An 18,160-nucleotide genomic window follows, 5' to 3' on the forward strand; every position below is an offset into this window, starting at 1 on the left:
AAACTGTGTGAAATAAACCAATTTCCATTACAATTAAATAAGGACATGTGCACGTTGAACAAAAGAGGGCAATAATGAAAAACCTGTTACCTGTAACAGGTAAAACACTTAATTTAGCCAAAAGGCCGAAAAGCCTTGTATTGTATGTAAAGTACAAAACATTTGGCGGATATAATGGTGAAAGGGCTGCTCCACCTACACTACTGAAATTAACTCCTTTTTCACTAAATATAACAAAAAAAAAAACCCACTGTCCCTAGTATTGTACGACTTTAATCATGGGAAATGTTATCTCATTCATGATTTATCCTGGGAACACTTATTTGTCATGTGACACAAGAGCAGGCATCCATAGGCTACTGTCATACAAACATAAAAAAGCTTCTGAAATGTTTGTGTTGTTTAAAAAAAAAAAAAAAAAAGGAATCTTCTTAGGTTTATTTGCTGAGCATACTAGAGAGTGCATTTAGTGTTTGTGGAGCAGAACTATTTTTTTGGGTAAAATTAACTGTTCCCATTATGTCCCAGTTTCCCTGATTGGGCATGAATTCATATCGATATCAAAGTGGGCTCAGCTCAGAACTCCAGTTCAGGTCATTGCCCTAAGTTAGCCATTTTTTATTGTTATCATGATGATGATTGATTATTTCTTTTAAAACTAGAGTACCCCAAAAAATTATTATTTCAAGTGTTAATATCAGCCTCACACAGGGCTGGACTGACCATGACAAGGCGGCACTGGCACTTTAAGGCCACTGGCCGCCAGATCACATCAGCTGGCACTTAATAAGGTATAAAAATGCTACATACAGTAGTCAAGCCAGGTTTGGCTTATTTATCCAGGAAACAAAATCAAAATTCCCTGCAACGGGACATTTTTTTACGTGTATCTAATACAGTATTACTATTTTTTTATTTTTATTATCTATTATTAGGTTGATATATTGATGAAAAATTCAGGACTTTGTGGATAAATCCATCTGTCTCTGATCTCCTTAAAATAGCCTTTCCTTAGTCTGAATTTAGACTGATCAGTTTAATAATATGTTTTAAAATATAAGTAAAATATAAGCAGGGCCCTCCTCTCCTGTTGTCTCTGTTAGTCAGTTTGTTATGTTACATACTACTTATGTCCTGTCTTCCCATTTTACAGAATTTTCTACAGAATTTGATGGCGCTATATAAAACAATAAATAATAAGTGTAGTGAGGTGTGTTAGCTCATTGTAGTATTCTAAGATGTCCAGCAGGGGTCGCTACTGACAAAAATAATGGAGAGTAGTCATTCATGTCTGAAACTTACCAATGATGTGTTACCTAGAACCTACGTTTGACATCATATATTTTAAAAGGAAACGACAAATTTCACTGTTTTGGGCATAACTGAATTTATTGTTGGAAACAATCTCCCCATCGCAATGGGGAGAATCAATCGTGTAGACCCCAAGAACAGGAAGTTAGGATGGCTGCTCCAGCCAACTTCCTGTTTTATTTCTCTCATATGACTTCTAACCTCCAAAACCCAAATTGCTTATTTAATTAGAAAAGTATTTTTATTTAACCTGATTTGGGTTTTAACGTATGGATAATATGTGGTATTTTGTTCGGTGTGAATGGGTAGAATTAAAACATCTATACATGCCTAGCATATTGCTGCTTTTATTATTATTATGATTATTTATGTTACTTGTTCTGCTCTTGGAAATGTAGTAACCCAGCGATGCCAGTGGGTTAAGGCCTATCCTGGTCAGTAGTAAACGGTCGTATTTTATAAATGCGATTGAGGATAACAGTTTGCTTGGAAAGGACAAAAGAGGGCTGTTCTTTGACCTGTCAGCCAAAAATAATAACAATGCCTCCATGTCTGCCGTGGAAAGTACGTCTACGTATATGTATGTATGTGTGATGGAGGATGTATTTGTCATTCCTTTATTTAGCCCGCATCCCCCAAGTGGCCCAAGCGAAGGCATCTTGTGTCCTAGCTACTATTTAGTGTAGATCTGACCCTGAGCAAGAGATGATCCTGAGCACATCATGTTTAATTTTATATATGCTTTTCCATTTCTTATTAATTTTATAAATTTTTAAGTTTTTATGTGAAGGTGATACCTTCTATTAGGCCAAAACAGAAATCACTAGGGTTTCGAAATGCCTGGTATTTGTCTGGGTTGACTAATTTTTAGGTCAAGCCAGTTTCAATTTAAATATCTTGACTATAAAGCAGGGAGAAGCGAGACAGTCTGGTCTCGCCTCTGACAGTAGAAGCCGGCATAGCTGGCTCCTCACTGTCAGACACAATGTAACAGCTCACAGGAGTACAAGGAACCGGCAGCCTCCCCTCCGTCAGCAGACTGGATACAACACAGCTAATAAAGTAACATTTGTGAGCATGATGCCACAATGCAATTCCAAACAATATGCCAAATTAATTGGTGGGTGTAATGTGGTGGGCTAGGATACCTTGTCTAATATGCCAAGTTTAGGCTAGTTCAGCAATCAAACCTGAAGATGAGACTGCTGAGGTCCCAAAAGTTTATATGACTCTGATTTGGTTTTCTGTGTTAGCCCAATAAAAGGTATCATCTCCCTCCTCTATTGGACCAATATGGCTATGTTCGTTCTCCTCTTTAAGGTTATTTTGTCTTTTGTGGCTTATTGTGTCTGGATGTGAGTCATTTTTTTGTCTATTTTCTTTATTCCTTGTCCCACTTCCTTTATTTCCACTTCTCTTTACAGGCTCTGACATTGCAACGCAGCGAAAGATGACGTCTTGAAAGATCTTGGGCCGTATCAAAGTCCTATCCATTTTCATTTCTGCTTTTCAGTTTAATGTAGTTAAAAATAGGGAATTATCTTCAATAGAGAAGCAAGGACTTCCCTTATTTTACTATTGCATATTATATGCTGCTTACATACTGTATCGGAAAAAAATGTATATTAATCTTTTTGAGTAATATCTGGACTTCTCATTTGACAAAGGAGTTGTATAACAATTTTATTATATTTTATAGGAAAATTAACTGTAATTATCAGTGGTATATAGCTAAAATCTCTGCTTGTTTATCTGGCATACATTTAAGAAATGGGGTTAATATGTCCAGTGTTATCATAAATTCACCTTACCTGGACAGGTGTCAAAGGACAAGAAGCTTCAGGGTAGTCCTACACCCAGAGACTCAAACAATCAAAGCTGATTACTGGGCCTTTGGGCCAGTATGTTTAATCTCTGGCAGGGACCTTTGGACACACAACCGCTCCCACCCATGTTGCACCCTCTACTTTTTGGGGATAGCACATCCCCTATATGTGGCTACCCCGTCCCATTACCAATGTTTTATGTGGTCTACATGTGACCATTTCTCCTTACCTACTACTTTAAGGAACCACAGAGGAAAAAGTGCCAAGAGGGAAGTTTTCAGGTATGTACTTTTTGCTAAGGGTATGGGGTCTTTCTGCCTAGGGGTGCTTTGAATGTACTTCTGGCCCAGAATGGGGAACTTTTATGAGCGTTCCTTATGCACAAAGCCAGTTCAACTTATTCTGGTGGGCAATGTCTCTTGAAACATTCCACCCAAGCCTTGGGTTCTAGCTCATAAATATTAAGGGTAACAAAGCAATTTACCCATTTTTATGTAATCTGAGCCTAATGCCCCAGTAATGCAGCATCCCAAAAGCATATAGACTATGCAGTATACCCAAACAAGGTAAACCCGTGCTAATATGAGTATTCATTTAGTTCAAATTTTACTATTGGCCTTCACCGGCTACGACCAATTCCATCCTCATTAGCAGTGGCGGATCTACCGGGGTCGCAGGGGTCGCGACTGCGACCGGGCCCCGGCGGCAGGGGGGCCCAAGCCAAGGGGCCGCCCGAAATCTTTTTTACGTTTTTTTTTTTTTTTAAATAAGGCAGGGGCGTCCAACATGCGGCCCGCAGGCCAAATGCGGCCCGCGAGACCTCGAGGTGCGGCCCGCGTAAGATCGGCAGCCAGGGCAACCGATCTTACACGAGCCGCACCTCAAGCCCTGCTACTTACTTGTGGGAGGGTCTTCTGGACAGCACAGAGGAAGCGGAGTTCACGTGACATCCTACTTCCTCTGTGCTTTAGCAGAGAAGGCAGAGGGAGGCCGCGCCCCCTGCTGAAGTCTGTGAGCGGCATCGAGGAGCTGTAGTGCAGGTAAGGGGGTGGGGAGGGTGTTTGAATGAGTGTGTGTGATTGAGGGAATGAATCTGTGAATTAATGATTATATGAATAAATGAGTGTGTGTGTGTGATAGCATGGATGTGTAAGTGCTGGAACCTAGGCATGATGGGACTGTGATTGCTGTTAGCAATCACACTCCTATCATGCCAAGTCAGCCAGTACATGCTGAAACCTGGCCAGCTGCCCCTCTTGTGTAGTGATGCTGCCAGCAGTATGGGGTCTGCACTTACAGCCACCCTGTACCAGCATGTACTGGCTGACTTGGCATGATAGGAGTGTGATTGCTAACAGCAATCACAGTCCCATAATGCCTAGGTTGCAGCATTTACTGGATGGATGTGTAAGTGCTGGAACCTAGGCATGATGGGACTGTGATTGCTGTTAGCAATCACACTCCTATCATGCCAAGTCAGCCAGTACATGCTGAAACCTGGCTAGCTGCCCCCTTGTGTATTGATGCTGCCAGCAGTATGGGGTCTGCACATCACTTACAGCCATCCTGTACCAGCGTGTATTGGCTGACTTGGCATGATAGGAGTGTGATTGCTAACAGCAATCAGAGTCCCATCATGCCTAGGTTCCAGCATTTACTGGATGGATGTGTAAGTGCTGGAACCTAGGCATGATGGGACTGTGACTACTGTTAGCAATCACACTCCTATCATGCCAAGTCAGCCAGTACATGCTGAAACCTAGCTAGCTGCCCCCCTTGTGTAGTGATGCTGCCAGCAGTATGGGGTCTGCACATCACTTACAGCCACCCTGTACCAGCATGTACTGGCTGACTTGGCATGATAGGAGTGTGATTGCTAACAGCAATCACAGCGAGCACAGTCCCATCATGCCTAGGTACCAGCATTTACTGGTTGCCTGGGTATGATAGGAGTGTGATTGCTGTTAGCAATCACACTCCTATCATGCCAAGTCATATTGCTAATTTTGTCCAATTGTGTGTTACCTACTTTTATTAAACATGTGAGTTTTTATTATTATTTTTAAAGGTGGGGGTCATTTTCGGTTTTGGCTAAGTGAACCCTGAATGTTTTGGTCCAGAATTTTCATTTTAGTTCATCCCTAGAATAAATCTAGGGAATCCTGTATTTGTAGTCGCAAAACTTTCAAGGCCCAGAAATCAGTGAGAGGAAGAGTAAAGGTTTTGTGTCATTTTACTTTATTTTAATCTGCATATTTTATTAAAGGCCATATTTTTTGTCACAGTGAAAAATGAGTGCGGCCCGCGCACGTATACAATTCTGATGAAGTGGCCCACTCCAGAAAAAACTTGGACACCCCTGGATTATGCCCTTTGTACATGCGCCCCTTTTTCTTTGATTTTTTTAAAGATATGATTCAATATGTAAATTGAATTTGTTGAATTAGTTGAAAAAAAATTGTTGGGTAAAAATCATGTTTTTGGGGGGGGGTGAGGGGGTGAGGGGGTGGGGGGGCCCTTAACAGATTCTCGCACCCGGGCCCTGAGGCGTCTAGTTACGCCCCTGCTCATTAGTAATGATAAAAAACAATAACTCTATGCTATAGGTGGATTTGTCAGTTCTCTTCTCAGAAACATATACCCGTGGCACATGCTGGAAGAGGGGGAGTTTCTCATGTTTACCATGTTCAACATAGCCTACTTTATGTTCTTCTTATAATCCTAAAACAAAATAATCACAAATATCTTTTTTTTTTGTGTGCAAAGTACACAAATCCTATTTCATCTCTGTTTTTTTGCCAAAATGTTTTTCGTAGACTTTCCGCTAATGATATCTTCATATCTTCCGTACTTCAAAAATACCCCTTGTGAAATGACTCAAATTCTGTGAGCATGTGTGTTGCTAAACTGAAATTCACACAACTTAATTGAACGCTTTCCATTTTAAGTATCAAGAAACAGTCAGCTCTCTACAAATAGCACTCACCTAATGAAGCAATCCCTTGTATCTGTCAGCTGTCTCTCTGAAATTAAAATGGTGTCCGCAACTTGACTTAGGGCAGGGATGGACAACCTCTGGCAGCCCGGCTTCGTTGGACTGAAAACCGTCCCATTTCATCCTTGGCCAGAAATGTACTTAAAACCCGCAAATGGCATGTGGGACAGAGGTTGCGTAGCATTAGCGTAGGATAATTGTGGATATCTGGAATTCATCACCAAAGTATTGTATGTCTAGTATGTTCACCATCTCAGCGTCTCTCAAGCCGTTCTATAAATGGGTTTTAGCATCCCAGTAATTTGTGTTGCCTTCGCAAAGCATGGTTTGCGTCTAAACATTCAATAGATGAATGTAGGTATGAATTCTTCGTACGTTAGACATATCAACTTAAATAAGGAAGGAGCAAACATCAGACTTATGTAACAAATAAGTATCGAATGTGAGGAATACGTTACTCTTATGGTTCTAGAGGTATGAAGCTTATTCCTGTTGCATTTAGTTTGTATATATTTACCTAATGTATGTTTGTACATGAGCTATTAATACTAATAATAATGGGACAGAGTTATACATTATTCATTTATTGCATAGACAGTCTTGGAGCCCCTTATAGCAGATCAACTTTAAGTATTCTTGTAGGAAGGCTGAATTGGGAAAGAACTGGCATTGATTGAAAGAAGATACCTCCAAAGTCCTGTAAGCTTACGTGATTCGACATCTTTTATTTTGTTGGTCTATACAAAGTATCGCCTTCGATTAAAGACTTCTCTTTTTGCCAATACAGTTATATCCGCTTTGTTATACAGAGAATGAATTGAAACATTGCCTTCATTTTTAGATACGGTTGCTCGTGGCTAGAAAATATGTTACAATAAGGCACGTAAAACTGGCCTGACAGATAAGCTATGTGGGTCCTCCTGTCCTGGTCCTGCTTCTATCCATGCTCCAGCTTTGCTTCTATCTACCCCTTCCCCACTGAAGGTGCCTGAATTGTGGGGGCATACAATATGATGGTTTCAGTGGGGGGCTTGACCACTGATTTCTGAAAATTCAGTGGCAAAAAAATTAAATCAGAAGTCTCATTCTCTATCTCATTATAGAAAATGCATGCACTAATTTGCTTGCAGTGAAATACATTGGAGTCAATGCAAAATGGGCTTCAATGTACATCTTACTTAAAAGTAGATCTGGAGTGTTCCTTTAAGTCTTCCATCCGGAAGACTCTATATTACTGTTTTGAGCACCTTTAACGCTTTGGCTTGCTTTACATTCATCACATCATGCCTTCCATGATCTATTGAATCAAGTCTGAATTACAAGGCTGTGAACCTATTTCCAGAGTTTTTATCTGTTCTCTCTGCTGCTTGTAAACCTCTGTTGGCTCATTTCCTATTTTACAATATAAATGCAATGCAATGAAATGCGATAGCTACATTATATTATTAACTAAATTATTACATGTGCTATATGATATAAATAATCAATTCAAGGCCAATTTTCAAGGAAGAAACATAGGCCAATATAATGCATTTAATGCGTCAGATTCCATGATTGTGTAATTAATAGGATAATATTACAAGAAAGTATTAGGGAAAACGCTGTAAGAAAGAGAAAGTAATGTTTTGTGAAGAACTAGGACCTCTACATGGAAGGGACTTTGTATACAATAATTTGTTTATGACTAATTTCACTCAAAAGGGAACCCATCACAATATTTGCATATAGAGATTAGATTGTATGTAAGAGCGAGGCTCTCTTCTCCCTTTTGTACCAGTTTGTTATTGTGTGTGATTTTAAATTATTTTGCTGATTCTGCTGTAACAGCGTTACAGAATCTGTTGGTGCTATATACGGTAAATGCATCTACTGTAATGTACACCTTATATCCACAACTAGAAATGTGCTTCTCGGAGGTCTCTTTAACTAAAGACTTCACAGTCATGGGTGTTACAATGCAGAGCTGTACGTTGTAATTCTGATATTAAAGACAATCATATAATATCTGTAGATTTTTCCAGCCAGTTGTGATCTGGCCTATTTGATGATCTCCTATTCTCCATAAGAGGGAACACTACAATTAAATCAAATTAAAACATCTTTCAAATTCTTTTTTTCCCTATAAATGGGACAAGTAAAAAAAGTATTTGTATTATTTGCCATTTTTACGCCTCAAGACCACTTAACCTAAATTGTTCTTAAAGCTTGTGCTTTAATAACGCCTCCCCGTACTCTAAAAACTCATGTTTTAAAGATCAAATAAATCAGCATGAACAATTTCACCGATTTTAAAAGACACTATTAAGCCATTGTTCTTCCCAAACGCTAGAACGATTCGTTTTTAATTTGGAATGTTACTTGTATGCATTGTAAATCTGATTTATCAACAGATTGAGATGTTAGTAGTAATATAAAAAAAATACAATATTTTGTGCTTAAATGTTTATTTGAAAAAAAAAAGACACACACACAAAGACGTACACCAGATAATCATAAAAACTGTAACAAAGTGATGTCGAACCATTTGGAAAATAAATTTGGTAAGTAGCACCTAACAAAGTGATCTTCCAACAAACATTTTATCAATCCTTCTAATTGTTTTTGAAATAATTGCTATAAAAAATAAGGTATTTTTTACCACAGCAAACCAGAGATCTCCTGTTTCCTTACCCTATCTTTACAAAGGTTGCCAGAACCGGTCGGTTTTCACCAAAGGTAAGTGAACAATTCAGGAGATACAATAACGGGGAGGAATCATCATGCAGATCCCAAGAACAGGAATTTCAGATGGCTGCTCCCGTAATATTCATATAACATAGGTTCCTTATACATATAGTATATCGATTCTTATAATCAGCATTAACTAAACTGTACACAAAGGCTTTGGGATAACCACAGATCTGCTCTCTAGTGACGTGTAACGGGCGCCAGTAACAACACTAGATAAAAATATTAACAATTACCAGTCAGGAAGTATAGATCAGGTGCGTGATGGTATATTATCCTCTACATACAAGAGGCGTGTAGTATACGTGGAATATGATATATATATTTCCATGCAGAATGTACTGATATAAACACCAGTCCACTTTAAATGAAATAATGGCGTTCCATACAGATTCAAGATCAAAGTGCTCTCCGTTCTGTGGTGGATCTACTTAACGTTCTTATATTAGATGGATCTTTGCATTACATAATAACAAAAGATCTCGTCTTGTGGTTCACGGAACAATAAAACTTCTTTAAGTCTTCCCTCTGGATCATTCTTTATTGGTATGAATAGGTCAAGTCAATTTGCATACATCTAGTGCGCTCGTCCCTGTTCAGTTTGCGAAAGCATCAACCAACTCAACAACTGCTCATATAAATATCTTTTTCTGGAGACCTGCCGTGACGATATACTGATTAATAAATATATGCCTAATCTGAAAAAAAGTTATTCAGCAAATGTATTTCTTCAGCATTATCCAAGGCCCCTCAACAGTAACATCTTTATATAGAAATATAAGTCTTTCATCCTTAAAATGATATGTGTTACTCTTCTAGACTATTGGGCTTAAAAAGAATGAACAACTAATTGAGGTTAAGGGTAAAGGTGGGCAAAAACGAAATGTTTGCCGGCATACTAAAGATTGCAAGAAATGTAATTTTCTGCCCCCATGGAAAAGTTTTCTACCTAGAAACCAACTTTGAATGCTTATCTTGTTTGTTTTGTAGACTACATTGTTCTGCACTTTCCTACAATAAACCAGTTCTCCTAGTGGAATCCCCCATACCCAAGTCTCAGTTAGTTTTCAAGTTGGTCATCACTCTTTGCAAAAGAGCTAAACGGACATCTCTGCTTCAGGACCTCCAGAGCACCCGGGCTCCAGCCAGCTGGGGAAGAGAACAGTGACGATTCATGGACCCAAAAAAGGGTCTGGTAGGCCAGGTACCATTACAATGTATTTGTGAATTTACCCCGGGAACTAAAATGTTACTTTTCTCCCATCTCTAGTTTTGTGTAGAAAACAATTGTAGTGCAAAGTGGAAAAGCTATCGGTAGGACCATTCCATAGATGACTATTACGACTGCACCACTTTTATCAGCTAGAATTGTTTGATCTACATAAACTTCCAGGAATCATATTCAGGACACCATGGATTACCTCCATTACATTCAAACTGAAAGTGTACAGTGAGTCATGTGTGTAATAAGAACAATTTTTTAAAAAGAAAGTGCAGATATATTATTCATCCCATCAGAGACCTTGGTGTTGGGTTCACTGTGTGGTGTCTTCCCCACAGAGCTAAGAAGAGCCCTGTCTTTTTTGATATTGGATCCTTAACTTTTCCAGTTGTTCTTTACATCGAGAGTGTGCCAGGTTAAGGCTTTGATTTTCTTTTGTGAGGTCTTCATACTCCAGAGCCATGTGAGCTGCATCAGAGTTTTCTTTTTCGACTTGATCTAATCTGGCCATGAGTTCTCTCCTAAAAATATATATATATATATATAAAGAGAGTAAGGAAATAAACTACCACCATTATGGCCGATGAGCGTCTATGACAGCAAGGATCAACTGAGAATTAAAAAAATGCTAAATTAAAGTTTTTGATATTGCCATTTTTTTTCCTTGTTGGAAATATCAAGTTTAAGTGTTTGCTTACTTTCACACAAGGGGACGCCAGGGGATGAGATGTGGCTTCTAAAGGCATAGTAGAAACCAGAGTGTAGAACGCATTGTGGGTGCTCTTAGAAGTGTGCAGATTATTCACTGTCAAGTATAAATTAAGTGAATCTAAACTAGCAATTTTGCTATCAGAATGTATGAATTATATGATATAATAAACATAAGCCGTACATTTGTGGATCACAAGCCCATTTATTGGTGTAACCCACATAATAACATAATAATAAAAAAATATAAAAGGAACAGTCTCCTTCAGAACACATTCAAAGGCCACATACATAGCTTTGTGAATATATAACAACTGTACCCCTCTACCCATGATTAAATAAAAAATATATATAAATAAATAGAATATTCCTATACCCTACCTACCTGTCTATCTGTAACATTTCTACATTTATGACCCAGCAAAGATTTCCACCTGCCCCTATTATTAACCCCTTTCATGACAAAGCCCGTACATGTACGGGCTCACAATGCATTGTTTTTAATGGGTTTAAGGACAACCTATTGCCCTTAAGAGGTTAAACACTTACTTTCTCTCTTCCAGAAGAGCGATTTCTTTCTTCACTTCATGGTATTCCTCCGCAATCTTGCAGTGCTGCTTAAACACCTGCATGGATTCTTTGGATGTGTTACATGGTGGCACAGGCTGCAACAAAATAGCAGGACAAATTAAAGCCCTGGAACATGGAATAGGGAAATATTAACACGCACACATCACGTACATATAGTACATATATGTTGTACATTGGGACAAAGAAACAAGCCATTATACTTTTTTTTGTGAGATCTAGCGTACTGGTTTGCATATATTTATATATATATATACTTTGTTTTGTCCTGATAAGCAATATTAAGTTTCTTAGGTGACTGTTATTTATTTTCTTAAGATTAGTAAGAAATATACAAATAATTGGAGGGTGGTGTAAAAAATCTGAATAAAGTATTAATAATTTTATTGAATCAGAATGCATATGAGGCTTTCTGGCCATTAAGCCATCATTACCGTTTTATTCAGTTCCAGATTTATATCTGTTATATTTCACTATTCCTGCCCATATAACTGAATAACACATTTTTCACCTCTATAATTTGGAGCTCTGGAGCTGTGATACCCCCATAAATGTGGTACCCTAAGAATTTACGTAGATTGCACACTGGCCAGGTCATAGATCGCCGTGTTTTTGGTCATTAGCCTCTTACCTGGAGTTGCTGGTCTAGATCAGGAAAAGCCAGAGGGAAAACATTCTCTGCAGATGATTCATCTAAGGAAAGCGAAGAATTTCGAAATGTGGTTACAAAAATTAAACTTCACCTTAATATAGATGATTTTTAAATTAGGAGATGTTGTGTTTCAGTACCAAGTGCAAGCGGTTGCTTTACTGTATTTCATACTATTACGTGATACCCAGTCATCAAAAAAAGGTGCATGAGGGGTGTAAAAAAGATTGGATTTTAAATTTTACTTATTTTTGTGTGTTTAGCATGATTATGTAATTTAACCCTTTCCAACGTGCGCCTAAACTGCATTATATTGTGTACCGCGTGTGCAACCTACATGTATGTACAACCATGTTTATTGGATATATTTACCAGGGAGGGGTGGGGGCTTTAAAGAAAATTATATTGGAGGAATAATAAGGAAAAAAATTAAGATTTGGGATTTTTTGCGTGCATTTAACCCTGCGTAATGTGATTAAATGCACATGACTCAAGATTGTAAGCGCTCTCCACCTAATGTGTCGGTTTGTCTTAGTCTGTCAATTCTCATCCTGTCATACCCCTCAAATATATGTATTGTATAATAATAATAATAATAATGTCTCCATAGGTATCTGTGAACAGGTTAACATGTCCTGAATATAAAAATATATAGGTTTCTCTAAGTAACGTGTAAACTATTTATACGGTTGTCACCTTAATCTATGTATAGCAAAACTAAGGACGTTTGGCCAGGTCTCCCAAGAGGAAAAATGTGCCCCGACCCCCAGCGTTCAAAGGGATGGGAAGTATTTCCTATAAATGTCTGGACCCCAATTAATTCAAGACAAAGTTCCAATAAAAAAAATAAATCTCATTTTCAAATGAGTGATTGGCTGCTAACACGACCCACACTCGAGGCTCCCACCAGCATCTCATGTTATTGGAATAAAATGTGATAATGTTATTTTACAGACGAAAGACCAGCTCCGGCACAACTCCGATAGGATTAGCAGCAACATTAAGGAACAAGACTAAACAAGATGATAAAAGGGTATTAGCTTTCAATTTCTTGGCTATAAATATCAGTTATGAGAGTTATGGCTCCCTGCTATTTTATCACTATGATAAATTTAACTCTCTTCAACGCATGCTGTCAGTCCAGATTTCCAGAGTGTTTACTTTTAGGATGATAATTGCCTCCTTTAAAAATAGGCGAAAGATCTAAAAGCAGAGGGGTGAATCATGCTTCAGAGCCAATGAGTGCCGAGTATGACTCAATCTCACTGCTCCAGCTGCTTCCAATACATTTTGTCAGCCAACTCTGAAGCAGCTTGAGATGCTTTCTCCGTCCGGTGTCTGATGACCCTTTGAAAGTAGATGTTGCATCATTTCAGATGGAGTCATCTATCCATATAGTAATCACTTTGAAACAAAAGGTCTATGTGTAACTGTTTCAGAACCAGAAGAGGTGGTTTGTAACGTAGTCGTTATTGATACATGTAAAGGAGTTACTAATAGGTTCAGCTGATGGCAGGACTCTAATACTAAAGAAGAGAAGGACCTCGGCAGATGGGCTTCATTTCCTCGGTGGCCTATTAGAAGAGGGTAATGACATTCATGCCTATGGTGCATCTAGACCATGGGTCACTGGTGCAAGAGAGACACATACAAGCTGGTAAGATAGCTCAGCAGGTAAATACCTCTGACAGCTGCAGGGTCACAGGTTCAAATCCCAGTAGGAGCAACTTCAGCCCTTTATCCTTCCAAGGTTGATAAGTACCATTTATTGGGTAATAACAGCAACTATTATTTGGCCTCTGATTTGAAAGCTGCCCTTCTGGATTCCTATGCTTCTGGATAGTTTAAGTATGAGGATATTGGGCAAAACCCCAAACTCTTCTGCAACTAGTTCCCCAGCCACTTCTAAAAAACCCAAGTAGCAGCTGATGTCTACACCTAAATATAGGAATTTTATGCTATAACTCCCAGCACCCTTCGCCTATCTACATAGAATATGTGTTTGATTTGCATTTGCCAACCGTAAAAAATACAGAGGCTGCCTATTACTAATATATATATATTACGCATATTTTGCGTAACTGTTTTAAATAGGAAATGATGAATCACGTTTTCAGGAGTCTTCATATATTTAATTATCTATAGGAGCATGCATAGTATTAGGAAAGGTATTTGGGGGCAAGAAATGAATGCAATTTAAGGACGTTTTACTTTTACTAAGAGTGTGGTAGATAAAGGGAACAGCCTCCCAGCAAAAGTGATATAGACTGATACAGTGAGGGAATTCGAACATGCATTCGATAGGCATAGAGATATTCTAAATCTAAGACAGCAGAACCATTCAGCCCATCTAGTCTGTGCATTTATCCTGATGTAAACACGAAGACCTTACTTAGTCCTTTTTTGTCTTATAGACTTTGCAATCAAGATCATACAAAGCAAGTTCGAGAAGCTCACCGAGAACACCAATCAAGACTTAATATGATTAAGTTCACTGTCAGTTCTAGGATCCAAAATGTTTCCGTTCAAATATAAAAAAGATTGCCTTGGGATAAATATTATAGAAATTAGTGAACCAATTGGGGTCGAGCACAAGCTGAACCGGGGCAGAGCCACACCATCGGATCCAAACCTGATCAGGACTTTTGGATGCAGAAGGACCTAAAGACGAGACTGGGCCCCAGCTTGGGTTCCTCCCCTCATGAAGAGCCAGGAACTTAAACTCATTTTCCTCGTCAGATTCCAAGCCTGGAGCTATAGTATATTCCAAGCACTGCTAATGAGTAATTTGCCCCTTCTAGTTTGTTAGAATTATATTATTTTGCCTATTTTGTTTAAATACGCATTTCCTGTACATCACTTTAATAATAATCAAATAATTAGGCTCTTATTTGCTAGTATAATTGTGCATGGGCGTTATGGTGGAGCAAAGCTACAGTCTCTTTCCACGCTCTTTCCACGCTCTCATCTTCATCTCACCAAGATACTTAGCCTACAGTACCTTTTATCAACATTTGTTCCAGCATTGGTATTGTATGAATTGATAATTTGTTATCGAATAAACCTTATTAATAAGACATAGAAGCTGTGGTCTTGATTGCTGTTTGATCACTGGAGAAGCTTAGATATTCAAGACAAAGAATATTCTAACATAGTTGTACCGTTTTTCTTGATGTCAAGACTCGGACCTCAATCAGTCGTTGGTCTCATCTTAGGTTCAGAGACAACCATATGCATATCCCATGCACGTTTTAAACCTATCTACCACCCTCTCGGTAAAGTAAAACTTCCTTACATTACATTCATTTATTGTACCCAAACAATGATTGGGCCTTCAAAAAACATAAGATTGACCAAAATACTTTGTAGACAGAGCATAGGCGAGTGAAAATTGTTGAGTGAAAATGTTTGATCTGAACACATTTTTAGACCAAAGTTTTTGACAGAAATTATGCGATTGAAAAACAAAATGTGTTATCCCAATTAAAATATTAAACAAAATATAATTCAATATTTAATCTATATAGTATTTGAATAAATTTAAAAAAAATTTAACTTAAATAAATTGTGTATACACGAAAATATTCTTCTGTGCGTTTTCCATCACTTTAAATACATGAGAATCCAGTAAATGGAGAAAAGAGAAGTGACCTAGAATTGAACAATATAATTTTTTTCCGAGAAATACTGCTTTTTTCAGAGCTTCCACCTTTCTACGTTCCATTATCTTTCTACTTTCTAAAGTATCTATAATCAGACGTTAAGGTATATGAAATGTATAAAGGTCAGGGTTATATGTTCTATATGTTGTGTGCTTCAATGTTAGCTGTATGAAGACCATTTGTTATGTAATTAGTCTTGTGAATAAGCATAAAAAGAACATTATAGGCAAAAAGGAAGTCAACGGCTAATAAAATATTCCTGACTGGAATAATGAATATGGCCGAGCATCTAATAAACATCTACAATTCCTAATACAGTGTCTTAGAGGAACTGTCTAGAAAAGCCCTGAGGGGAGAGAAATCGGACAGAAGGATGTCCATGACTGAGGTAAAAAGGCCCTGAACTTTACTTCACCTTATCTTTTTTTCCCAGGTTCGTGTCTGATTGGCTCCCTAGCTTAGCGATAAGGGTCGGAGTGCTAAAAATAGACTTATATATAAAGGAGTTGTTAACGCAGTTTTGTAATTTTGGGTTCATTTGGTTCATTCTATGGCTGGTCATTTATTGGACGGTTATGTTTATGGTTTTATACATCCGGTGGGTATGGTGCATGAGCTAGCCATCTTGTGGTATGGTGGCCTGTGGTGCCCAAGCGCATTGTGGCCACATTTATAAAATCCACAACTGAAGTAAAAAATATTTATTAAATTAAGTAATTGCATGGGTTTTTTTTAAATTTATAGGGAAAGTGCATTTTTATTTTTCATAGTCAGACAATGAGACATTTAACTCCTCCCCCCAGCTGCCTCTATTGAAACCAGGAAGCATGTGTATGTACACTTCCTGCACATGCTCAGTAGCACTCCCAAGTTAATGGGAGCTGGGCTCCTAAGGAAATCATTGACTCCAGACATTTGAGGAAGGAGTCAAAGCTAACTCCAATAGCTAAAGTATGAGTGCATCCAAAATACAATGGAGTCCATGCAAATGGGGCTGAAGGGCTCATTAGAGGGGACAGTCACGGTTTACTACCTCCCAGTGCAATCCGAATCATGTTTTCCTGGTATGGCACATGGCAGCTTCTTTCTGACATTATGGGTTCAGTGAATGTTAGTGATCTATCCATACACTTCTACTGCCTCCCCCCGTGAGGTTGGCTTCAGGATCTAACCCAGCAGTGTGATGTCCTTGAACGTGGAAGCAATTATCTTAAGGCCAGGGTGTTTAATGGTGATCACAACTACTATTTTTCCTGGACACATACACATTTCTCATGTTACTGACCGGCTCATGTAAAGTGCTGCCCTGAAGTATCGTTGGTGGTGTAACTGAGAGCCTGATTCTCTTCTGTGAGTTTATACCCCCCCACATACTGTAGGGGGCAGTACGTGTAATGCATAAGCCCACAGTCACTTTGTGAAGTCCACGTATCCCCAAAAATACAGGGAAGCACTTTATTGATGGTGGCCTGCAACATGAAAAATTAGATGTTTCCTAAAGAAAAAGTCAGATATGGCAACACGGATTGTCTGGGACCACTGACCAATGCCCCAAACAAGAACCTTCCATGCAATAAAACCACACTAACCAAAATGCAGTAATGTTGTTAAAAGTTGCCCTTCAAATATGTTTTTTTTAAATTTTTAAAAGGTCGACTATTTTAACCCTTTAAGTACCAGAGTTGAATGTTCTTTCTTCAATGGTTTAAATAAAGGCCTTTATTTTGTTCTGTGGCAAATTATGGGCGCTGTAAGGTTGTAAGGTTCTAATAAATGAGTGTGCAGGGAGTTGTGCGTTTATCGTTGCTTTGTCACAGGGTTCTGGAGGGCAGTCCTTTCTCTCTACAAGCTTGAACGTTTTATAAATGTATGGTAGGGATTTTGTCACACTTATTGCCTCCCCTTCCCGAGCTGGATCCATCTCTGTATCTATCTACTGAGAGAGAGAAATAATGGTCAATTTAGTTTGTACCTGAGGAGTCTTTAAGGCTGAAGGAAATCCGGACGGGTTTGTCAGCAGGTATCCTGGCTGTGGTGATCATTAGGATGCTTTGACTTCAGCTCTTCTACCGCAATTTTCTCAGCAACAAATATTCCTATAAAATATTAAAACAAAATACCATAATCTGGAAGAAACGCGTAAATGATAAGAAGCATCTGTCTTCTCAGGTCATGATTAACAATAATGAAAAACCACAAAAACGCAACTAAAGTGCTCATAGTCTGAATGCAGAGCATAGAAAACAATCTGTATAGTTTGTACTGAATTCAAAGCTAATGCATAGATCAAAAGATAAAACGTTAACTTATCAACAAAAAAAAGGTTAGCATTACCTATGATGTTACCATGCAGCACAACATAACAACGAAAAGGGACGCTCCAGCCATCAAAATTCTGTGGTGTCTCCCTTGGAAATGGCTGGTGGCATTCTGTAGGATTCCCCCCATATATTTTTGCCCCTTTGTCCGCCC

General features: G+C 38.5%; 1 protein-coding gene across 1 annotated transcript; it reads right to left on the minus strand.

Annotated features, from left to right (window-relative positions):
• Window positions 1–10,421: 10,421 nt before the first annotated feature.
• On the minus strand, window positions 10,422–17,730 carry LOC149274866 (MAP3K7 C-terminal-like protein). Its single transcript, XM_089505176.1, has 4 exons — window positions 17,661–17,730; window positions 12,009–12,070; window positions 11,339–11,454; window positions 10,422–10,602 (listed from the first exon to the last, which is right to left on the minus strand). Exons 1-4 carry the CDS (start codon window positions 17,728–17,730, stop codon window positions 10,422–10,424), a joined length of 429 nt encoding a protein of 142 aa, XP_089361302.1.
• Window positions 17,731–18,160: the final 430 nt, after the last annotated feature.

The sequence above is a fragment of the Sceloporus occidentalis genome, unplaced genomic scaffold, assembly GCF_023333645.1.
Source record: "Sceloporus occidentalis isolate IW3139 unplaced genomic scaffold, rSceOcc1.0.p SCAF_314, whole genome shotgun sequence".
Classification (NCBI taxonomy): Eukaryota; Metazoa; Chordata; class Lepidosauria; order Squamata; family Phrynosomatidae; genus Sceloporus; species Sceloporus occidentalis.